At 48.6% G+C, this 22,266-nt stretch overlaps 7 protein-coding genes across 7 annotated transcripts; 4 read left to right on the top strand and 3 right to left on the bottom strand.

The window, feature by feature from the left end:
• Positions 1 to 86: 86 nt before the first annotated feature.
• AO090038000568 (DNA-directed RNA polymerase II core subunit RPB2) lies at positions 87 to 3,926 on the top strand (the record flags this gene model as incomplete). Its single annotated transcript, XM_023238231.1, has 2 exons — positions 87 to 3,688; positions 3,764 to 3,926. 2 exons carry the CDS (start codon positions 87 to 89, stop codon positions 3,924 to 3,926), a joined length of 3,765 nt encoding a protein of 1,254 aa, XP_023093188.1.
• A 1,431-nt stretch (positions 3,927 to 5,357) lies between these two features.
• esdC (GTP-binding protein EsdC) lies at positions 5,358 to 6,206 on the top strand (the record flags this gene model as incomplete). The annotated part of the gene is made up of 2 exons (XM_001825418.3): positions 5,358 to 5,549; positions 5,601 to 6,206. The coding sequence occupies 2 exons, from the start codon at positions 5,358 to 5,360 to the stop codon at positions 6,204 to 6,206; spliced, it is 798 nt and encodes a 265-aa protein (XP_001825470.1).
• Positions 6,207 to 7,142: 936 nt separating this feature from the next.
• AO090038000570 (uncharacterized protein) lies at positions 7,143 to 8,304 on the top strand (the record flags this gene model as incomplete). Its single annotated transcript, XM_023238230.1, has 3 exons — positions 7,143 to 7,260; positions 7,363 to 7,589; positions 7,735 to 8,304. 3 exons carry the CDS (start codon positions 7,143 to 7,145, stop codon positions 8,302 to 8,304), a joined length of 915 nt encoding a protein of 304 aa, XP_023093189.1.
• Positions 8,305 to 11,052: 2,748 nt separating this feature from the next.
• AO090038000572 (uncharacterized protein) lies at positions 11,053 to 11,586 on the bottom strand (the record flags this gene model as incomplete). Its single annotated transcript, XM_001825420.1, has 3 exons — positions 11,053 to 11,129; positions 11,181 to 11,287; positions 11,339 to 11,586. The coding sequence occupies 3 exons, from the start codon at positions 11,584 to 11,586 to the stop codon at positions 11,053 to 11,055; spliced, it is 432 nt and encodes a 143-aa protein (XP_001825472.1).
• Positions 11,587 to 14,552: 2,966 nt separating this feature from the next.
• AO090038000573 (putative nuclear pore complex subunit Nup85) lies at positions 14,553 to 17,903 on the bottom strand (the record flags this gene model as incomplete). Its single annotated transcript, XM_001825421.3, has 3 exons — positions 14,553 to 15,034; positions 15,087 to 15,588; positions 15,639 to 17,903. 3 exons carry the CDS (start codon positions 17,901 to 17,903, stop codon positions 14,553 to 14,555), a joined length of 3,249 nt encoding a protein of 1,082 aa, XP_001825473.3.
• Positions 17,904 to 18,770: 867 nt separating this feature from the next.
• On the top strand, positions 18,771 to 19,451 carry AO090038000574 (uncharacterized protein; the record flags this gene model as incomplete). Its single annotated transcript, XM_001825422.3, has 1 exon — positions 18,771 to 19,451. One exon carries the CDS (start codon positions 18,771 to 18,773, stop codon positions 19,449 to 19,451), a length of 681 nt encoding a protein of 226 aa, XP_001825474.1.
• A 1,516-nt stretch (positions 19,452 to 20,967) lies between these two features.
• Positions 20,968 to 22,083, bottom strand: AO090038000575 (NAD(P)-dependent alcohol dehydrogenase; the record flags this gene model as incomplete). The annotated part of the gene is made up of 1 exon (XM_001825423.3): positions 20,968 to 22,083. One exon carries the CDS (start codon positions 22,081 to 22,083, stop codon positions 20,968 to 20,970), a length of 1,116 nt encoding a protein of 371 aa, XP_001825475.1.
• Between the last annotated feature and the right edge of the window lie 183 nt (positions 22,084 to 22,266).

The raw sequence follows: 22,266 nt of genomic DNA, 5'->3' as shown, positions 1-22,266 counted from the left end.
GGATCTTTTATTTGGGCGCGTCGCGCTGTTTGCGCTCACTGATCGATCCTTTATCTGGGTAGTATTAGTGGCAGAACCTCGTCAAAATGGCTGACTATGATGATGCTTACGAGGATGAGTTTTACGATGATATGGAAGAGGGGATCACCTCGGAGGATTGCTGGACCGTCATCTCGTCTTTCTTCGATACGAAGGGTTTAGTCTCGCAGCAGCTGGATTCTTTCGATGAATTCATTTCATCAACAATGCAAGAACTGGTGGAGGAACAAGGCCAAGTAACACTCGATCAGACACTTCCGCCCGACGAAGATGAAGTCGACCCCGTTGTTGTCCGTCGCTATGAGCTCAAGTTCGGAACAGTTATGCTTTCCCGTCCCTCCGTCACTGAGGGTGATGGTGCCACCACTATCATGTTGCCCCAGGAAGCTCGTCTCCGAAATCTCACCTACGCTAGTCCCCTCTATCTCGGCATTACAAAGCGAATCATGGAAGGCAGAGAGCGGTCAGTTGCTGACCGTGACGACGAGGAGATTGAGGAAGATGAAGACAGAAAGGCTCGTGGCACCTACCTCCAGTGGGAGCAGAAGGAGCTGCCCGCCGATCAAGCCAAAGAGGAAACCGTTTTCATCGGAAAAGTGCCTATCATGCTCAAATCAAAGTATTGTATTCTTAAGGACCTCAGCGAGCAGGCTCTGTACAATTGGAATGAATGCCCTTACGACTCCGGTGGTTATTTCATCATCAACGGAAGCGAAAAGGTTTTGATTGCCCAGGAGCGAAGTGCAGGTAACACGGTCCAGGTTTTCAAGAAAGCACCACCGAGTCCAACACCATATGTCGCGGAAATTCGAAGTGCCGTCGAGAAGGGATCTCGACTTCTTTCTCAACTCTCTCTCAAGTTGTTCGCTAAGGGTGATAGTGCAAAGGGTGGATTCGGCCCTACTATCAGGTCCACTTTGCCCTACGTGAAGACGGACATTCCGATCGTTGTCGTTTTCAGAGCGCTCGGTGTGGTCTCTGACGAGGACATTCTTAACCACATTTGCTACGATCGTAACGATACCCCTATGTTGGAAATGCTAAAGCCTTGTATTGAAGAGGGTTTCGTTATTCAAGATCGTGAAGTTGCTTTGGACTTCATTGCTAAGCGTGGCTCTTCCCAGTCAAGCATGAATCATGAGCGTCGTGTGAGATACGCGCGTGAAATTATGCAGAAGGAGCTTCTTCCTCATATTTCACAGAGCGAAGGTAGTGAGACTCGGAAGGCATTCTTCTTGGGTTATATGGTGCACAGACTTCTGCAGTGTGCTCTGGGCCGCCGGGATGTTGATGACCGTGATCACTTCGGAAAAAAGCGTCTCGATCTTGCAGGCCCCCTTCTGGCGAACCTTTTCCGTGTTTTGTTTACCCGAGTTACTCGTGATCTCCAGCGTTACGTCCAGAGATGTGTTGAGACCAACAGAGAGATTTACCTCAATATTGGTATCAAGGCCAGTACACTGACTGGTGGCTTGAAGTACGCCCTTGCTACTGGTAATTGGGGCGAACAGAAGAAGGCCGCAAGTGCTAAGGCTGGCGTGTCGCAAGTGCTCAGTCGTTATACCTACGCTTCTACTTTGTCACATCTTCGCCGAACCAATACGCCTATTGGTCGTGATGGTAAAATTGCTAAACCCCGCCAGCTTCACAATACTCATTGGGGGTTGGTTTGTCCAGCAGAGACTCCTGAAGGTCAGGCCTGTGGTCTGGTCAAGAACTTGGCCCTCATGTGTTATGTCACTGTTGGTACACCCAGCGAACCTATCATTGACTTCATGATTCAGCGTAACATGGAAGTTCTTGAGGAGTTTGAGCCTCAGGTCACTCCCAACGCAACGAAGGTCTTCGTCAATGGAGTGTGGGTCGGTATCCATAGAGATCCCGCCCATCTTGTCAATACGATGCAGTCACTGCGGCGACGAAATATGATCTCCCACGAGGTCAGTTTGATTCGTGATATCCGTGAGCGGGAGTTCAAGATCTTCACCGATGCTGGACGTGTTTGCAGGCCGTTGTTCGTCATTGACAATGACCCGAAGAGCGAAAATTGCGGTGGTTTGGTGTTGAACAAAGAGCACATCCGCAAGTTGGAACAAGACAAAGAATTACCACCCGACCTCGACCCTGAGGATCGTAGAGAACGTTACTTTGGATGGGATGGGTTAGTGAGATCGGGTGTGGTAGAGTATGTTGACGCCGAAGAAGAGGAGACGATCATGATTTCCATGACACCGGAAGACCTGGAAATTTCCAAACAGCTTCAGGCTGGCTACGCCCTTCCTGAAGAAGAGCTCGATCCCAACAAGCGCGTCCGCTCTATACTGAGCCAGAAGGCACATACTTGGACACACTGTGAGATTCATCCTAGTATGATTCTCGGAGTTTGTGCTAGTATCATTCCATTCCCTGATCACAATCAATCGCCCCGTAACACATACCAGTCTGCTATGGGTAAACAAGCTATGGGTGTGTTCTTGACGAACTTCGATCAGCGTATGGAGACGATGGCGAATATTCTCTACTACCCTCAGAAGCCACTAGCGACAACACGGTCAATGGAGTTCCTGCGATTCCGTGAATTGCCAGCCGGTCAGAACGCCATCGTTGCCATTGCTTGCTATTCCGGTTACAACCAGGAAGATTCAGTTGTTATGAACCAAAGCAGTATTGATCGTGGTCTTTTCCGCAGTCTTTTCTACCGTACTTACACGGACAGCGAGAAGATGGTTGGTTTGACGGTTGTTGAACGCTTTGAGAAGCCAATGCGACAGGATACGATTGGCATGAGAAAGGGTACTTATGATAAACTGGACGAAGATGGTATCATTGCTCCTGGCGTACGTGTCTCTGGTGAGGATATTATTATTGGTAAAACGGCCCCTCTAGCTCCCGACGCGGAGGAGCTCGGCCAGAGAACCAAAGCCCATACCAAACTGGACGTTTCCACGCCCCTTAGGAGTACTGAGAGCGGTATTGTGGATCAGGTTCTGGTGTCCACCAGCAATGATGACTTGAAGTTCGTAAAGGTCCGTATGAGGACTACCAAAATCCCTCAGATTGGAGACAAGTTCGCTTCGCGTCACGGACAGAAGGGTACCATTGGTATTACCTACCGTCAGGAAGACATGCCGTTCTCTCGAGAAGGTGTTGCGCCTGATTTAGTCATCAACCCTCACGCCATTCCCTCGCGTATGACTATTGCTCACTTGATTGAGTGCCAGCTTAGTAAGGTATCAGCCCTGCGTGGCTTTGAGGGTGATGCAACACCTTTTACCGATGTTACTGTCGATTCTGTCTCTCGTCTACTTCGCGAGCACGGCTACCAGTCTCGCGGATTCGAGGTAATGTACAATGGCCATACCGGCCGGAAGCTAGTGGCGCAGGTGTTCTTGGGACCTACGTACTACCAACGTCTGCGACACATGGTCGATGACAAGATTCATGCCCGTGCTCGTGGACCGACTCAGATTTTGACTAGACAGCCCGTGGAAGGTCGTGCCCGTGATGGTGGTCTCCGATTCGGAGAGATGGAACGTGATTGTATGATCGCCCATGGAGCAAGTGCCTTCCTAAAGGAACGTCTCTTTGACGTTTCTGACCCGTTCCGCGTCCACATCTGCGATGACTGCGGATTAATGACGCCAGTTGCGTAAGTAATCTCCTCTGCCTCCTGGAAAGATTTTATTGATTTGAAATTGGACTAACGATGATCTCCTCGCTGCAGTAAACTGAAGAAGGGACTTTTCGAGTGTCGACTGTGCAACAATAAGCACAGGATTTCGCAGGTGCATATCCCTTATGCCGCCAAGCTTCTGTTCCAAGAGCTGGCCTCGATGAACATTGCCGCCCGCATGTTTACCAACCGTTCCGGCGTTTCCGTGCGGTGAGGGGCCGCCGTGAGGAGTCTATCATACATGCATCTGTACAACCGGCTTTCTTTTCTGTTACGATATGGTCTTACGCGGTGTTTCTCTACATTTTTAATCCTATCCTCTCAAGCTTTCTCTGTTGTCCACGAAGAAAACAGATTGGTTTGGCATTTTTCCGGCGTACCGTGGATTCGAGGGATGCTTATTATGGTTTTGGTACTTAAACACAACTTCCTTTTCTTGCTGTGGGGGATGATTCTGGAGAAGCGAACATATCTTTGTGTCTTTTCATTGCTTACCATATCAGTATAAAATTTAGAGTACCTTTTTTATGGAATCCTCCGTTGCTTTCATCCTTGTAGATGCAGCTCTTATCTGCTGGGATCCCGGCTCTTCGACCATTGTTTACATCAATATGATCCAACTCCAAGCATAGATAGGACACTCACTCGGTTGGAGGGGATGATGGAATCGACCCCTCCTTGAGCAAAAATTTTCCGGTAAACCTTATCACGATCCTGCAGGGAGCGAGGCAATCAACGTCGACATCCTGTTCGTCGACCGGCATTGACGACGAAAGTTGATGTGATGGGACTCACAGGCGGTAAGTCCGGGATGGTGGTTGGATGGGCGGTCGACCAATGGACCGGGCCAGTTACCCGCCGACTGGCACGGGTATGGGCGGGGAAGTGAGCGAGAGGACTGGCAATTGGTGGTTGACCATCGTGACTCCACCGCCTCCAAGAATAGCAGTGGATGCCGTGTGACGAGAGCCAAACGACAAGCACCTGAGGCTTCCAAAGAGACTGCCTTAAAGATGCCGCAGCCGCCAGGAAGCCTTGCGCCCTCTTCTCTTCTCTTCCTTTCTTTCTGTTCTTCAGCAAGACTGGTCTTGTTTGAAGCTGCCCTTAGTTTGTTTGGAGACACCTGTGCACTGGTTGCATTGGTTTAGTTGTTTTGTTCAATTCATTCTACTATACCTTAATAATCATCTTTCTATACTTGCCCCTTCACCTCTTTGATATCAAAAAAACAAAAATCATACTCAAATCCCCCTAACAGACGAGCTGTGCTCTCTAATACCCCAATTTCCATTATCCACGTCTTGATTTTGACAGTTCAACTTTGTCGCTGGTCGACGTCTCCATTCAGCAGCTCACAACCTTGCTCAGCCTTGTTCATTTTATCGCCGAGGCTTTTTACTATCTTTTTCTAATTTTCGTGTCGTGGACTGGATCCGCGAGCAATACTGTTGGATACCGCAGTCAACCAACCAACAAACCAACACGGACTTGATTGAATCGGCTCTGGTAGTCTTTCGACTCAAGTCTTATATCTTCTGCATCGAATACTGTGGAAGAGTGCTTTCATCTTTGACTTCGACACGATAACCTATACATTCACCGTGAATATTATTAATCTTTAATCTAACTACGTCAATCACTCAAAATGTCCGCTGTGCAACTCAAGTTCACTCTTCGGACTTCGTCCAATGTCAAGACTGTCCACCTGCTTGGCTCTTGGGACAACTACTCCCGCCAGATCCCCCTCTCCAGGGATGAGGGCAAGCCCGGTTCATGGGTTGGCAAGTTCCGCTTCCAGACCTCCATGCTTAAGCTCGGCGGCCGCTACTGGTACTATGTGAGCTTGGCCTCTTCGTTCATGATCATTGACCATTACTAATCCTTCTAGTACATCATGGATGGATACCACGTCTCCCATGATCCCGCCGTTGAGTACACCATTGAGCCAACCACCGGCCGCAAGCTGAACATCCTCGATGTTCCCGGAGGTAGCAAGAAATCCAGCTCTTCTGCCCAGAAGCCCAGAAGGACCTCCGATGAGGTCGTGAAGGGCCGTGCTCCGTCCCCGTCGAAGATCCATCATCCCAAGCCCTCCAAGCCCTACGCCTCCCGCCAAATCCGGGAGACCGACTTCGCTCCTACCATGGAGGACCTCTCCATGCGCTTTGCGGGATCCCGCCTGTCAGACGAGTACTCCCTTTCCAACAGCCCCCCCAGCTCAGTTGGCTCATCCCTGTCTTCTCGGTCTTCTCGGTCCTCTGGCAGCACCTCTCCCTCATCGCTGTCTTCCATGAGTGACCCAGCTAGCGTCTGCCGCTGCGAGCGCTATGGCATCACTCGGAAGGGCGACCGCGTCAAGCTCGACTGCGGTGGTAGTCGTTGTGGCTATGTCACCGAGTCGTCTGAGGCTAGCTGCTCCGAGTCCGACAGTGACGAGGAGTACCGCCGGGCCCGCCGGGGTGTTCGTCGCCAGGGTATTGTTGTGCGTCGGTAAATCATGCACTTCGTGGAATCTTTTACTTCGTCAATTTTACGGAGATGGGTTGACCCCATCCGTCAAGCAATGTCAATCAACGTGGCATGTTACAGCCATGCCATGATGCTCGGAACACAGTCTCTCCTTAATAGGACTTGGAAGAGAACATTTTTATACACAAAAAAAAGAAAAGAAAAAAAAAAAAAAAAAAACAACCAAAAAAAGACCGGATCGTGGCTTTTCTACGAGTGTGCCGGACTCGCTTCGTGCTATAATGAGGTTGAGATTGGAGGGGTTTCGCGTCCGGGGAAGAGAGTTGGGTTAGTACAATGCCTTGGGGCAGAGGTGTAGTGAGATAAATGGTGTTGAGAGTGAAGCTGAGAAGAAGATGAAAGGACAATATCGCCCTGTGTCTGTCGCTAAAACAGACCAGCCAGGCGAACGATTCATGCCATGGAAGGGATCAATGAGTGATGATTTATCTGGTCACGTTGGTGCCTAACCCTAACCAGGGTTATGTATTTGACTGCGTCCAGAACGAATGACGAATGATGCTTCTTCGATTAGCTTAAAAAAATCATAAAAATACAAAAAAAAATGTTTTCCCTACACTCTCAACCAATATGTAATATTATCCTCTCTACAAGGGGATAAAGTATGAAACCCCACATTCGGATCGTCCCGACAATAATCGAGCCCGGATATCCCGAGCAAGATATAAAAGCATACACGGTCCCCGCGGGCTGAATCCACCACAATCACTCAATAGCCCATAGATCCAGTAAGTAATCATATATAGCTATATAAAACCAATCAAGAAACCCAGCCTAACACCATGTACCAGAAACATACACCTCACCCAAGAGAAATAAATCCAGATCCATCCGGTACATACACAAAAGCCCCAACAACCAAGCCCAAGACCAAAGCAAAAGCAAAATCAAAGAAAAGAAAATGGCATCCAACCCACTAACAGCCCTCTACAAAGAGAAAAACGGCTCGAAAATAACAACAGACATCTACATACCCCAAACTCAATCTAACAAGAATGTAAATGTAAAATACCCTGTCTGTACGTTGTCCCTACCTCCCCTCTTTCTTCCCTCCTACCCCCGAAAGTATACAAACCAACCTAATATCATCATGAATGAATGATACTAATGAAATGAGAAAGTAATCAACATCCACGGCGGAGCATTCATGCTCGGCAACTCACGCATGGTCTCCATCCCCCAGATCGAGGACTGTCTATCCCGGGGCTGGATTGTAGTGGTCCCCAACCATCGTCTCTGTCCCGGGGTGAATATCCTCGAGGGCCCGGTGGAGGATTGTCGGGATCTCCTGACCTGGGTGTATGATGGTAGACTGGAGGGGTTTCTACGCGATCAGGGGGTGGGAATGGTAAGCGTTGATACAGAGAAGGTTATGGCATTCGGGACGAGTAGTGGAGGGTTTTTGGCGTTGAGTTTGGTAGTTTTTTCATCCTCCCTCTCCTTATTTTTGATCATATGTGTTAGATTCATATGCTAATGAGGGAACGGTAAAGGGCTACGACGTCCCCAAACCACCGAGAGCAATTCTCGATTTCTACGGCGCAGTCCATTTCACACATCCCTTCTGGACCAAACCCCTCCCGCATGTAGCTGAGAAGTTATCCCCGGGTCTGTCCCCGGAGTTTATGAACCGGGTTTACGAGGAGGATCCGGTTCCCACGGATAGTTCTATCTCGCTCGAGGGCCAGACGGAGTCTGGACGGGCTAAGGGGCCGGACTTTTCGCGTCCGCGGGATGCGTTTGCGTTTATGCAGATTGCGAACGGGCGGGTGTTGAGTGCTTGTTTTCCTGGGCGGGATGTGAGGGAGATTGATCCTGTGTGCTGCATTCGGGAGAGGTTTCCTCCTACGTGTGTTGTGCATGGGGTTGAGGATCGGATGGTTCCAATTTACTTGAGTAGGGAGTTGGTGAGGGTTCTGGAGGAGAACGGAACAGAGTGTGAGATGGTAGAAGTTCCCGGGGAGGATCATACGTTTGCGATGGGAATGGAGGTTGGGTCTAGGACTTGGGAGTTGCAGAGAAGGGGGTTTGATTTCTTGGAGATGGTTATTAATCGAGAGTAGTTCTCATTGGATTGTTATAGGGGTAGAGGAAATGAGATGTTGTATTTGTATTGGTGATGTTCTGGCCTGCCAGTTGCATGCACCGGAATATTAGGACTAATGAGTGTCGAGGTCACCAGCCTGGAAATCAAAAACTCCATCCATGCAAACTCGTATACTCAGTATACTCCCAATCCATCTCAATGCTGCATCGCTGAACCCAAATAACGAATCGCTGATCGCTGTCGTAGTTCGTCGTGTCTCATGACCGGCATCGACAGCCCTAGCTCAGTGCTAAGGGCACAAAGAATAAACCGAAATTAAAAAAAGGAAGCAGGGAAAGATCGAGCGAAATGTCGGAACTAGTGAAATGTAAGGAGGAAAGAGGACGCTTGCATTGAACGAAGGCCCGGAGAGTCGAATCGTCGTCGGCAGAAAAGAATAATTGGTCGCGTATGTTTTCAGGGTGACTCCAATTGCAATTGCCCCCAAGATTTACACATCACAGATGAGTCAAAGTGCAGCATACGTTGGGCATTGCAATTGACATATCTCATCGACGTCAAAACCCCTTGCTTGAATAGCCAGAATCGGGCCAATTGCAGCCTTTAGGTGTAGATCCGCCCCGTCGTGCGGCATGCTTTTCGCATGCATATCCGACGAGAACTACCTTCTCCTGCACTACATGGCCTCGTTGGCCATATGCTTCACACGGGTCAACCGCGTGTTGAAAATAAAGGCAACCACAGACTGAGAACCGCTCTACCACCTTGAAGCACATGGTAAATGATATCGGGGTCTGTAAATTATAACAATGAAGAGAGGGCGGGTTGGCGTCCAGCGAGATGCGACAACGAAATCAAGTCGCCTGTCAAAGAGCGACTCGAACACAAAAGGACAAGGAAAATCAAGGGAATGTTGTCGGTAGTTTGCTAAACCGGGAAAGGGAGATGCTAAAGTCCGATCATTTATAAAAATTGACCTTCAGGCGACCAGACCATCATAGACCACGATGGGGACACAGAACGGAACAACTGGAGACAGAAGCAAGTCTCATGCTTCTTATCCAAGCCGCTTAGAGAGTCAAACACCGACAGATGCAAGGCATCCGTCAAAATCAACGGTGGTTCATTGCCCGAAGAAAACGTGTATCGCGACTAGGGCAAGAGGTGCTAAAAAAAATTAAAAATTAAAAAAGGGAGCCAAGTGATGAAAAAATAGTAGGACCCAGTCTATCGGGCAAGGTTAGTACCATCCATAGTGGTTATGCTCCAATCCACGTAGGGCCGACGACGGACGACGCCGAGCCCTAGTCGATCAGTGGGGTTCGTCGGGCTGAGTCCTTCAAGTTTCAATTCAGAGCAAGCCAGACCCGAAACTTCAGATTGCAAACACATGCCTCTGACTAATGCAATTGTTGCAGAAGGTAATTTTGCGATGACAGCTGATAGTCATTGCAAACATGACCCCAACCGGGCATGGTTATCCACTTTTGATGGAACCGTTGGAGCCAAGAAGGCTAAGGGATCGCAACAGTCTTGCAAACCCCTACCATTCTGGCAAAATAGCGCGGTCCTTTGCAAGCGCACGTCCTCCTGTGGCAGGGGTTTTCAGCTGGCTTGTCTAACGGCACTAATATAGAACAGACCTCATTCCTCTTCTTACCTGTTTCGAGTCGTAAGGCCGAGGAGAGCATGGGGCGGTCAGGACACAGAGAGCGAATCAAGTCCAAGGTGACAAACCGGGCAACTTGTAGAGTGCTCCTTCCAAGGTCTAACGGAGATTAGTTCCAATGTATGAGGGGACGGAGAAAACCGGTGGATTGACACAAGGCTGACTGGTGAGTGGAGAGAAGGCAGCTGGACAGTGGACGGTTTGCCCGTCAGGCCTATCACCGTATCACGTTTCCCCTGGCGGGGTCACTGGACCAAAGGATGGCCTGAGTCATTCTTTCCCATTGGCCAATCATCGTGCCCCATTGCCAGGCAGCCATTTCTGGCCTGATCCCCATGAGGACCTTTGCAGCATGCCCTACGAGCCCTAGCCATGGTCAAACATCTTGTTCTTTTTTAGTCGCTTTGCTTACTGGTCAGTTCTATCTTTAAGTCGCAGGTTCTTGTATCAGGTTTATGTGGTGACTCAACTTAGTTGGCAGACGCTAGTAACCTCTTCAGCTGAGGCTCTTAGTCTTATCTCTTACCTTTGAGCCTCCGTCAAGCTCTTGCAGCGACTTCCGAGACACTAGACTCGGTTTCATAATTGCCATTGCCGACGTAACCGAACTATTGACCATACTGGATGTCATCCGAAAGCCAAGGTCTTTTTAACTTGCATTAAATCGGCCGCGAGCCTGTGTCAGCCGCACCCTTCCCACTTTTGTTGAGCCAAATGGTTATGAAGGCTCGAAAATATCTTGTGTTCGATACCATACAACTTCGTTCTCAAAGTAATTTATGCATTAAGCTTTTTCTCTAGATTTCAGCCTCATGCCGACGAATCATATACTAGGTGTGCAATGTCCCTCGAGCCACCAGCAGCTGAAGACGATACTAGTAGAACTTTGTCTTTCATTTTGTTCAATGATTGAGCCAATCTATAGCAATACACGCCTCTATCTGCACTGCTTGCTCCCTGTGCCGCCGCAAAGAAACGTCGATAGGCCTCAGAGGAATCATATGTTGATCCATTATGTGTTATACCAGATTCCATGTGCACAGAGGATTATAAAGGCCGCACAAACTGAGGCGTAAAACAATATGTTCAAACACTTCAGACACGTTCTCCTTTGTGATCGTAGCAAGTAAGGACACCATCTTCAACAGTCACGTGTGGTTTATCCCACCATGCTATGACGGTTAGCTAGAAAGCGACTAATATATATAAAAGGCAACACCTACTCAGCCGTGTCCATTTGGAGTTATCGGGGTTGTCTTTATAGACAAAGCAACCTAGTTCCTTCTGTTCTGGAGGCCCGTTACGCAATATGCATTTTTCAATATATGTTCTATTTTGGGAGTTCAGTACAAATCCGTCAAAATTGGAATTCAATACAAACTCGTCTTTCTCCTTCAGTAGATCGTCGCAACATGGTTTGAGGTCCAACTCAGTGGTAACGTTGTTTCCAGTTCCGTCAGGGCATGTTGCTTTGAAGAAGGATTCTGTTCCGTCTTTTTCAACAACGCTATACTCGGTGCAGTTGGGCCACCACCACTTCTTGTATTCAGCAATCTTGTCATCTGCAACGTCGCCGCTAGTAGGTAATGCTAGTAGTGGTAAAATCAAGATACCGAGATTGGGAAGCATGGCTCTTTTGAATTACTAAGAATTATCAGTGTATAAATCGGAGATCCAAGTTTGGAGGTGGCCATAGTGGCTCTACTTATATAATTATCAGTCCTTAGAGACAGTCCATTATACATATCTAGGGGTCTTTCTCTGTATACTTTGGGTTTCTTTGTGTCTTCCTTGTTGTGTTGCAGATGATATATAGAACCTTTCCTCAAGCCAATGGGAGACCGTAAAGACAGAGCTAATATCTTTTAGTGAGTTTGGGAATAATTTAAAGTGACGATCCATACGTTTCTTATATACTTCCTGTCTTTTCTATTTTCTCAACGCCTTTTGTACGGTTACAGACAATTTGGGACTTGGTATTGTGCCAATCTTGGATGTTTGTAGGTCTCACTGGATAAGGAGCATTCCATTCCAGTCATTCACCCTGGTGTAACATTTCTTTCAGATGACACAGGTTATGTATCAGAATGAAGAAATCTCAAACTTAACAAATAGATCTATGACACAAATAAAGGGAAACAAGAAGATCAAGAGAAACAGAGCACGATAACACATGCGTTAGTGTGGAAAGAGGAAGTCTCTGGCGTCGCCTACATGACAGTCAATGGGGTGGTTATCAATCTTTTTGGCTGTTGGGGCATAGTCCAACATGAAAACCATACAAGGTAGCCCTCATTGGTATTTCAATTCATCTTCTTTGCCCTCTAATTCCGAAACCCTATGCAAAATATTTGCTATGCAAGCGACTTTATCATCGATGCAGAGCCTATGGCCATCGCGACTAGTTTATGGACCAACGGAATGGACAAAGCTGACTCTTGTCATATATGAGAGTATATGAAAGTTCTGCCCAGGCCTTTTTAGGTGATACTAAACAGTTCCATCCTTGATAAAGTTCAACTTTGTAGAACATGCCCCTGTGCATGGCTTCGGCAATTAAATATACAGAATGGTCAAGCAATTGGGGAAATACTAGCTATATCTCTCTAATTGTCTCCGGACTATTCATAATCGAATTGAGCGACTCTTGTATGCATATAACGACGTCTGGTCCCTTCGGTGACTTGAGTGCTAGGATCAAGAGACTTTAGACTTGTAGTGGGCCAATAGGTATGGGTGATAGTGGAGCAGTTGTTAGATAGGATGGCGTCGATGGCCGTCGAGGCGAGAATGTATTAGATTAATATTTAGAAGATGATTCTGTGTGTTTATATTCCGGTATCAGGTACAGTAAGTTAATGTCGTCTGACTCGTTATCTGTATCGTAGCCGATAAGGGGCACTATAGGCTGTGGCTGCATTCATTTGACCGGCAAAAGAGATCTATTCCTTGTATTTTGTCCAAGCGCCGGGAGGTTCGAGTATATGATTGACATAAGCTTGCTCACCAATGTAACATATATATGGCGGTTCTTTTGTTGTTTATCGAGGTCATAAGAACAATAGAAGTTTTTCGATACACAGCTTGTCGTTATGCATGACGCTTGATGTGACGGCAATCTATCAATTAGGCGCTTTCTGATGTTTCAATGCTGTGGATGTAATATAGCCCTAAAACTTACGTGCTGGGAGCTGAAGGACATCATTCTGGCTTGATTAGACGAGGGCGTTATAGACCAGCTGGTCAGTGACTGGGTAGAGGATGGATACGATTCGTTCAAATGCCAGTTGGATGTAAGTCTAGGTTCCGCCCACGACTAAAAGTGTGCTTTCTTTTTTACGACGCTATCTGAAGTCAAGAGCGGGTGTCTTGTCCCTGGGCGTAGCCACTCACGATGCGTAGATATGGACTAAAGTAGTGTTTCGTGTTCAATCCAGTAGAGGAGGAAACATCAGCCTCAAATGCATCCTCGGAGCTGGAGGAAGGTTTTTGGTTGGTGTTCCCATTTCGAGGATGGAGTACTAGTACTGGACGCTTGAGTGCTGTAGTACGTAGTAGTTTGTTGTAGATGGTGCCCACGAACAGCTGCTATAGACTTCTATACCTAATGTATGACCCAAACGCGATTGAACTAGTCCGGTATAGACATCCCTGGCCTGACAGTCACCAGGAGCGTGTGCGATGATCCATGAGTGCGATTCTTGAGGGACGGAACCCATGAGCACAGTAACTACCTTAAGCACGAAGTCTGTACATAGACGACTAAGTACTGCCACCTCAATGGAACCATCTTCTCCTCGTTGCGTCCTTAAGACGAATAGCAGTCAGGTAGGTGGCTGGGTGACAAACCTACAGGGCCCCAAAATAAAACCTGGGGCATCATGATATGATATGTATTTGGATGAGGATAACAAGGTTGGAGATTTCCTTAATAGTACTATACATGCCATAATATATGCAGTGACTAAACATCTATTCACGGCTAGGGAAATAAATCCAGTCTATCGGTTCACTAATGGAGAGGTGCTGTTTGGGTTTATTCCCTTTCACTGCCTTCATGCAGCAAGTAAATAACGCGCTGATAGTGGGAGCCAGGGAATGAGCATGTAGCTCGTGCAATTCCAATACATTGAATGTGTAACTTCTAACATTTTACTGCTATACTGTGTATAATACACCTGTATTCACAGGCTCTTATAAATGCTTATCCGCGGTCCCATCCTAAACTGCCTTCTTCTATGGAAAAGCCTCATTGTATGTTTATACATTACGTACCTTAATACAAAACCATACTAAATAGTGTAGTATTCAACATGCACAGGCATCGCGGGAATAGTATATCTACTAGATGCCTCCCAGAATCAGCTGTAGCTCTTTCCCGTGTACGATTCTCAGTACAACATGCATGAGAAGGTACTATAACTAATAGCACAGTAGCTGTAATACGTTGCGTCCATGCGCATCGGATTTAATATTCCTTTATCCTTACTGAACGCTATTACCCATTATACATAATACATTCAAGAAGTGACAAGCACCGACCCCTTGGAAAACAAGCGTACATGCTAATGCTAGAACTTTTTATCAATCCCTGATTAGACCGACCCAAGAGCTCCGAAGCTCAGTCCTTTGGCAAGCCCCAGTCGCAACATCCGGAGAATATCCTCTCCCTTGGCGTCCTCCGGTAGACCAGCACGCCAGTCCCAGCCTCGCTCATGATACGCCGAACGAGCGTCATCACCAGAACGAGGCACCAACACGCCAGAGCTGCCAGCAGATCCGGATCCCGACCGGTTCCGTGCGGACTCGATCATATCACTACCGATGAACGAGAAGGTGCTCGAAGTTGTCAGCGAGGACACGGACTTTTTCAGCAGTGCGCGAGGAGATGGTGGGAGAACAAAAGCGTCATTAGATGCTGAATCGGCGCCTGCGCGCTTGGAGGAGTGATACTCGATGAGTGTAGAGCGGAAACACTCCTCACATTGAGCATAGACGCGGGGTGTAACCGTCTCAAGATCCTCAATGGCAGACAGAATGGCGGATTGTTGAGATACGGAAAGAGTGGGTGTAGATTCTAATGTTTAGTTAGCGGCCGAGCTGATCCAACATGAAACATCGCGACTTACGTTCGACAAACGGCAGAGCCTCTCCCAGAAGCGCTAATAAGCCATCGACTTGCACCGCCGAATCTCGGTCAGGGTCGTAAAGGCCACCGTAAATGCTGTCTGCAGCGCTACTGATGACCGCGACCAAAGCTTGAGCCGCCGCTCGCCGTCTGGCTAAAGGCTTGAACCGTGGTCTTTGCCCCTCTTTGAGACCAATAGCCTCATCACGAGTCTCATAGTATCGTCGCAGAGTAGCGTAACCACTGAAGTAGAATTGAAGAATGCCGGCAGCTTCCTCATCAACCCCAGCCACGGCCGAGAGGCATGCCTTAGGTTCTCTGATCAACGAGTGAAGCTGTTCATCAAGGTTTGCAGGTGCAGGATACGCGCGTGATTGGACGAGACTGTAGGAGATAAGGAGATCAACGACGGACTTGACCTTTCGTCGGTTGTGTGCCCGAGCATAGCAGATTAAAGCAAGGCCGTATTCTTCGGTCTTGGATACTGTGAGATCGCCAAAACGCTGCAATGAATTAGTACGTAAATTTCCGTTGGCACGAATTGGTGACTAACCTCAGAGACTCGTTTCCCTTCCTTTTCTAGACCTAGTTCGGAGCATAGCAACACGGCTCTGTCCATCTGCTCCGCAGTGTCAAGCGGTAACTTATCTAATAGCTCTGACACGCTCTTCTGCATCTTCTCATGGTCATTTAAACGGCTTAGAACCTCGAGCGCCAACTCCCAGCCCTGTCGGACACCATTGTCCATGCTTCCGCGCTCAAATAAGCCAGATGCATAGCTGCTTAGAATGTCGTCCTTGCTAACACTGCCCTTCTGCGATTTACCATCTTGACCATAGGAGAGGACCATCAAGTCATTCTCGCTCAAGCCCGTTAGCGGCTTTGCGCCGGTTGTCGTCTCTAGCCAGCCACCGGCAGACGCAACTTCAGCCACAGCAGACGCAACACACAGTGACCACGTCTGGAGCAATTCTAACACGCCATCGACGTTTCCTTCAAAGACGGAGGCCAGTCCAACTTCAATGCTGCTGAGAGAGTTGACCCGGAAACCGCCGTCATCGGATTCTGCATTTGTTGCACTATTAAAAGCAAGATCAAGGCGACGAAGATAAGCGTCCTCAGGATTGCTGTTAGAAGGCTGTGGTTTCGATACCCGAGGACGGAGAAAGTGAATGCTAGTGCTGGCACCGAGTCCGTTGCTTGGCGCTGAACTCTCATCATCATCTTCCCCGTCCCACCAAACAGTCAAGCTGATCGTCGCCTCGACCCAGTCCTGTGCAACATTCATGATAGCGCTCGTATCTCCGAGGATAATGCGGTAAAGGGATCTCAGGTTTTGGTAAATCGTCCATGGAACACGGCTTTCTGCCATGCGCGCAGACTGTGCAAAGGAGAATTCGCCCGCCGCACCACTGGGCTTCAATCCAAAGTTTATTGCCTGGAAACGATTGCCCACAACCGGGGCCTCAGAGTCTTGCTGCTCACCTCCTTCAGCAAATTCCTCAAGGTCTGTCACTGCAGCAAGCACACGTCTCCTGTACATGCCCCACTCGGTTCCCCTAACGTCCCAATCACCGTGCTGGGTGCCAGGGCATGAGTCTAAAATCTGTAGTGCTCTATTGACGCACTTCTGGATATTCTGCAACTGTGCCCCACGATAACCCGTTTGTGGTAAGCCGTCCTCCAACGCAGACCTAGCGTCGTTGAAATCTGCAACTCGCAAGATGTCCGCGGCTTCGGGAATATGACCGCGCAATACAGCGGCCTTAAGAATCTCCCAAAAGTTTGAAGACGCAGTAGGATTTGGATCCACATCTTTTAATGATCGCAGTTCGGCCGTCTGAGAATAATTTCTATTAAGCCAATCAAGGAGCAGCTTCGGTATGGGGATGGGCGCACTAGTCCTCGAGCCGGCAAGCACAAGACTTTGCGGTGCCGCAAAACCTAGGGGGTTGGGAAAACTCCCTGACCTATCACTTGATAGAGGGGGATGGTGAAGCTGTAACAAAAGAGAGCCCAGGAAGCTCGCCTTAATCACGCCAGGAGCGTGGTCCCCAGGGCCCACTTGTGTACTAGAGATCCTAGACACGCCCTCGTACTCTGCATATAATTCCCAATCTTCCGTGAGTTGGCTACAGACCTCTGACAGCGTGACCTGAAAATCCACGTCTTGGTATTCAGCCTTCCGCACTTCGTCGTACAAGCGACATATTTCATCCTCCGTGTTGATAATGACTTGGCTCGGCTCTTCGACCGACGCGATACGCGATCTTGATGTAAAGTTTCGCACAATTGACGGAATGGGAGAGTCCTTCTTGGGGGACAGTTTCGTTTTGCGTAGAGGTGATTGATTTGCCCATTTTTCATCGAGCTTAGGCCGCTTCGCATTACTTGGATTTGTATATATCGGTTTTCGTTGATCTTGCGAGGTGGACTGTGGGAAAACGGGCTTTCCAAACTGAGAGTCCAAGAAGCTCAAGCGGTTGCCGTCTCTAGTTGTATCTCCTACGTCCATGTCGCCATCCACTTCTTCTTCCTCTGGAACGGCCTCCTCGCCCTCGACGCCTTCTTCCATTTGCGACGAGGTCAAACTATCTGACGGCCCAAAATTGGTCGAGTCACCAAACCGGCTATCATTTGTCACACTGAAAAGTGATTGAGAGGGCGCAAAAGACTTGGCTGGAGCTGCTTTCCTTCCCCGTGGTGCTGGATAATCGAAGGATGCGATCGAGGACCCGAATATGCTGTCATTGGGATTGATGTTTCCGGATTTTGTAAAGAGAGAACCGGGGGAGTCAAACTGTGATCTAGAGCTCATCTGGGAGCTGCCAAATACGGTGGACGGAGGAGCGCCTTGCGGAGTAAAGGAATTGGATGCCGACGGCGGAGCACCCGCAGGGGTTTCAGATAAACTGAACAAGCTGCGAGATTTTCCAGGGGTCGAGGGTGGACTCGAGTCGAAAGGAACCTTAAAACTCATGTTGATTTGGTGGTGGTCGGTGTAACGGGGAGAGCATAAACAAAGCGATAATTCTTGGTCGACTTAGATCTGCGGAATGAAAAGTTACCACCCCAGTCGGGGGCAGACAACTCGTGCAGGTGGGATGGGCACCTAATGCCAGGCGCGCACAATTAGCCGATGACCCTCCGCCAGGTGATGGAGTAATCGAGTTACAGATTTAGAAATTGTCAACACCAAAGTGCTATGTAAGTTCCTCTTCTTCAGCATCGCCAGTCCGCCCATCAACGCGCTCGGGGCTTGGCACCAGCTTCGATGTCAGGTGATATCAGGTGACTGTGCATCACATGACGGGTTCATTTGAGAGGCTGGATCACGTGCCTTCGGTGCTCCAGTTTGGGCAAGTCGTATTCGCTAGCCGCTCTTGGGTTGCCCAAGGCTAAATCTGGCCGGCGTTCCAAAGCCAAGAGCACAGCCCTCGGAGCCTTTCCTGCTAATAATTGGATGGCATTCCTTCACATTGTTCTTTTTTTAAGTTATCCCTTGGAACCTCATGATGATGATCAACGCTAAGCCTTGTGCTTCTCGTATCAAGAATCTTAAAATGATCCCACGATTCTCACCTCAGAATAGATATATAAGATGCGTAGAAAACGCCCCTCGAATAACCCTGTATCCTATCTCTTATTCCTCACTCATGTGTAACAAGATCTTGACATCCGCACAATGAATCCATCCAAGTCCATTTCGGATCAGGAGTCTTTCGATGGAAGTCTCTTGAACTCAAGCAGCAACTCTCGCCTCTTTCATGTATACCATACTTTGTGGCGCTATGATTACACCGTGACTTCGGACGACAAGACACCTCTTTTCTTTGTGGATACGTCGTCTTTCACCCCAAAGAAGCCAGACCTCACATTCCATGCTGGCACTGATAAGAAGGCCCCTGTTGTGGGCGTCTCCAAATTCCTACATTTTTCAAGGCACATGAAAGTAGGGCTTGGTGACCCGCAGAGTATCGACCAAGTTGAGTGGGAGGACCTTATCTCTCAAAACATCAGGAGCAACAAATACCGCTGGCAAATGACAGTCCGGGGTGCCTATGGAGCAGAACGACGGTCTTTTATGTGGAAGAGAACACACTCTGTTGCGGTCGAGGGCTCCTCCGCATCTAAATGGAGTAGTCGCAACTTCAAGCTGGTCGATGAGCAAACCGGTCAGATTGTTGCAATCTTTACCAGCACTGCTTTCAAAAGCGTCAAGAAAAGCGGCAAACTCCAAATCGACTCGACGAACTATGGCGAGGAGTTTGATCTGATGGTCCTTATCACTGGGCTTTCTCTGTACGAGAAACAAAGACGGCGCGACAATAGCAATGGAGGTGGCGGGGGTGGTGGAGGAGGTTAAGGGATTTCTCTTCCTCTTTTCTTCCATATTTTCTTCCATATTTTCTTCCTTTTCTTCTTACTTTACCCAATATTCTGAGATACCAAGTTTGCTTCTTAAGTTACTGTGTTATATATGGCTAACGATATGATGTCCACCACTCCTTGTATCTATATAATTCTTGGCATTTATTATGATGACATAACCCACTATGTCTCCTTCAACCTCCAATGAAACGAAACAAGCTTAACTTCACAGGTATGCAGTTTGCCTAGAAAAGTTTTCTCTTCCCTCGTGCTCCTTCACCCCTCGAACGACTATGTGAGCTGAATGCTTATTGTAGTGCGCAAGACCCGACGCATGGTACAGACATCTACAATAAAAACTATTGAAAATCTGATGTATATAACGATTGCAGCCTATGGTGGCTTGACTTCGACCACTGTTGCCGCGAGATGGGCAATCAGATTGAAGTTCAAGTTTGTGAACCTGATCCGGGCACGTAGTCTAGCCCTGATCATTCTAGCGCATCTTTGCGCGATCCTTTTGTCGCCTTAAGTATGACTGGTGCATCGACCAGTGGATATCCGGGCTACCAAGGGCAATATGGCGAATCCTGGACGACCGCTGGAAACCGTATGCGCAGTGGCCCATGGTAGAAATCTTTGGACAGGATTTCCTTAACGAAATTGAAACAGATTAGTTCAGCTTGGCTTCTCCCTCCCAGTACTTACTAAGTCAATATCAGGATATGCGCTTGCGCATTTCTAGCATATCGGGCACTCTGGTCGCATGTCCTTCTATTACGACCTGTTTACGTGAAAGGTGCTTGTTTAGAATGGGTAATCTATCCAATGCATCAAACAAGCAAAAGAGGCTCACAGACTCCCAATTTCCTTGATTAAGCAGAAGTCACCCTCGGCGTAAGATACAACTAAGTTCACTTGGATGAATGGCCAGAAAGACAACGGCTACGAAAAGTATTAGAAGTCCATCATACACGTACATAAAGACTTCGCTTTGGAGTAGGAAGCCATCCAAGCCCTGAATATACTCCGCGACTCGAAAACCCGACCGGATCAGAATGCGAAGGCTTGAGAAGTGCAATGCAAACATATGCTTTTGCCAGGGGATGTCATGATCCGCGGACTCTGAAGTGGGACGCCTGGCTAATCTTCCCTCACTGTTTATTACTACTACTGACGACCCACTCGTTAAGCTCAAGGTTATCTGTCATGGCGAAGAGAAGTTACTTCTAGTTCCTCAGGAGGATCAGTCTCTTACTTCAGCCATAGTTCTCCCGATGTACTACCATTAGGGAACCCATCAGCAGGACGGGACTATACTGGGGTAATTCATGGTCAATAACTCAATCGAATTCAATCTTCATGCTTGATCTGTAACTGCGTTTTAAAGCCATATTTGTACAGACTCTGCACCCTGCCCTAGACTCAATGTGCGCCCTTCTATACCATCCAGTAATCGATACACCAGACCTACCCTACTCCAGCAGAAACCAACGCCCACATGGTACATCCTACAACTTCGCTTGCTTCTCCGTCTCATTGACCAACACGTATCGATACCGTGCTTTACCAGCATCCATATCAGCCAACGCAGCATTTACATCCTCCATCGGCCTCTTCTGAATCCACGGCAACACACGCTTCTCAGCCGCCAACTGCAGCATGAGGCGAATATCCTCCGGCGAACCAATATTCGACCCAGTAACCTTCACCCCCTTCTGAATCAAAGAAAAAGCTGTCAACTGTGGAAGCGGCTTCTCAGGCGCCCCGACCTGCACAAACGTCCCATCCACCTTCAGCAGCCGCAGATACTGACTCAACGGCATATCCGGCGCATCAACAGTACAAATAATAAGATCCAGGGAACGCGAATGCATCCTCCCCCACTTCTTCTCCTCATCGGTCGCAATAAACGCATCCGCCCCAAGCCCCTCAATCGCATCTTTCCGTTTACTCGACGTCCGCGAAATTCCCACCACCCGATCACACCCCAACGCCCTCGCAAACAAAATTCCCAAATGCCCCAGTCCCCCGATGCCCACAATCCCGACCGACTTCCCCGGCCCAGCGCCGTACTTCCTCAACGGCGCAAACACAGTAACTCCACCACATAGCAACGGCGCCGCCTCAGCCGACGGCAGCGAACCGGGGATCTTGAACGCGAAATGCGCCGGTCCGCGCCAGCGCATCGCGAAACCCCCGTATGCTTTGCTCTTGTCAGCGTACCGCGAGTTGTACGTCCCCGTGAGTCGGGGACAGTAGTTCTCCTGTCCGTCTGCGCATTCAGAGCAGTCCGCTTTTAGGCAGGACATGCTTTGCGCGCCGATTCCGACCCGGTCTCCGATGCGGATCTCCCGGGAGGCTGGGGATGATGCCAGCGTTGGGACTTCCGAGCCGATGCGGGTCACGGTGCCGATGATCTCGTGGCCGACGACGCAGGGGTAGTCTGCGGGGCCCCAGCCTGAGCGGAGGGTGTGGATGTCTGTCCCACAGATCCCGCAGTGGGAGATTGCGACTTCGATGTCGGTTTCTGTGAATGGTTTGGGGTGGAAGGTCGTGAATGTTAGGGGGCTGGTGGCGTTGTTGGCTACCCAGCCCTTGAATGTGTCTGGGGTTGTTGAGGACATTGTCGGGTGATTATTGGGATGTTTTGATTTTAGGTATGTACGTAACTATGTGAATGGGTTTGACCTTGTATGATTGTTTGTCTGGGTGTCGTTGATAGCGGACGGGTGAGGTTGATTGATTTGCTGGTGATAATATGTCGTTATTCAAGATCCGTTCAATAGATAAAGTGAAACATGAGGCAC

Source organism: Aspergillus oryzae, chromosome 6, assembly GCF_000184455.2.
Source record: "Aspergillus oryzae RIB40 DNA, chromosome 6".
NCBI lineage: Eukaryota > Fungi > Ascomycota > Eurotiomycetes > Eurotiales > Aspergillaceae > Aspergillus > Aspergillus oryzae.
Note: the sequence above shows the minus strand (reverse complement) of the source record. Positions and strands in the feature narration are given on the sequence as shown.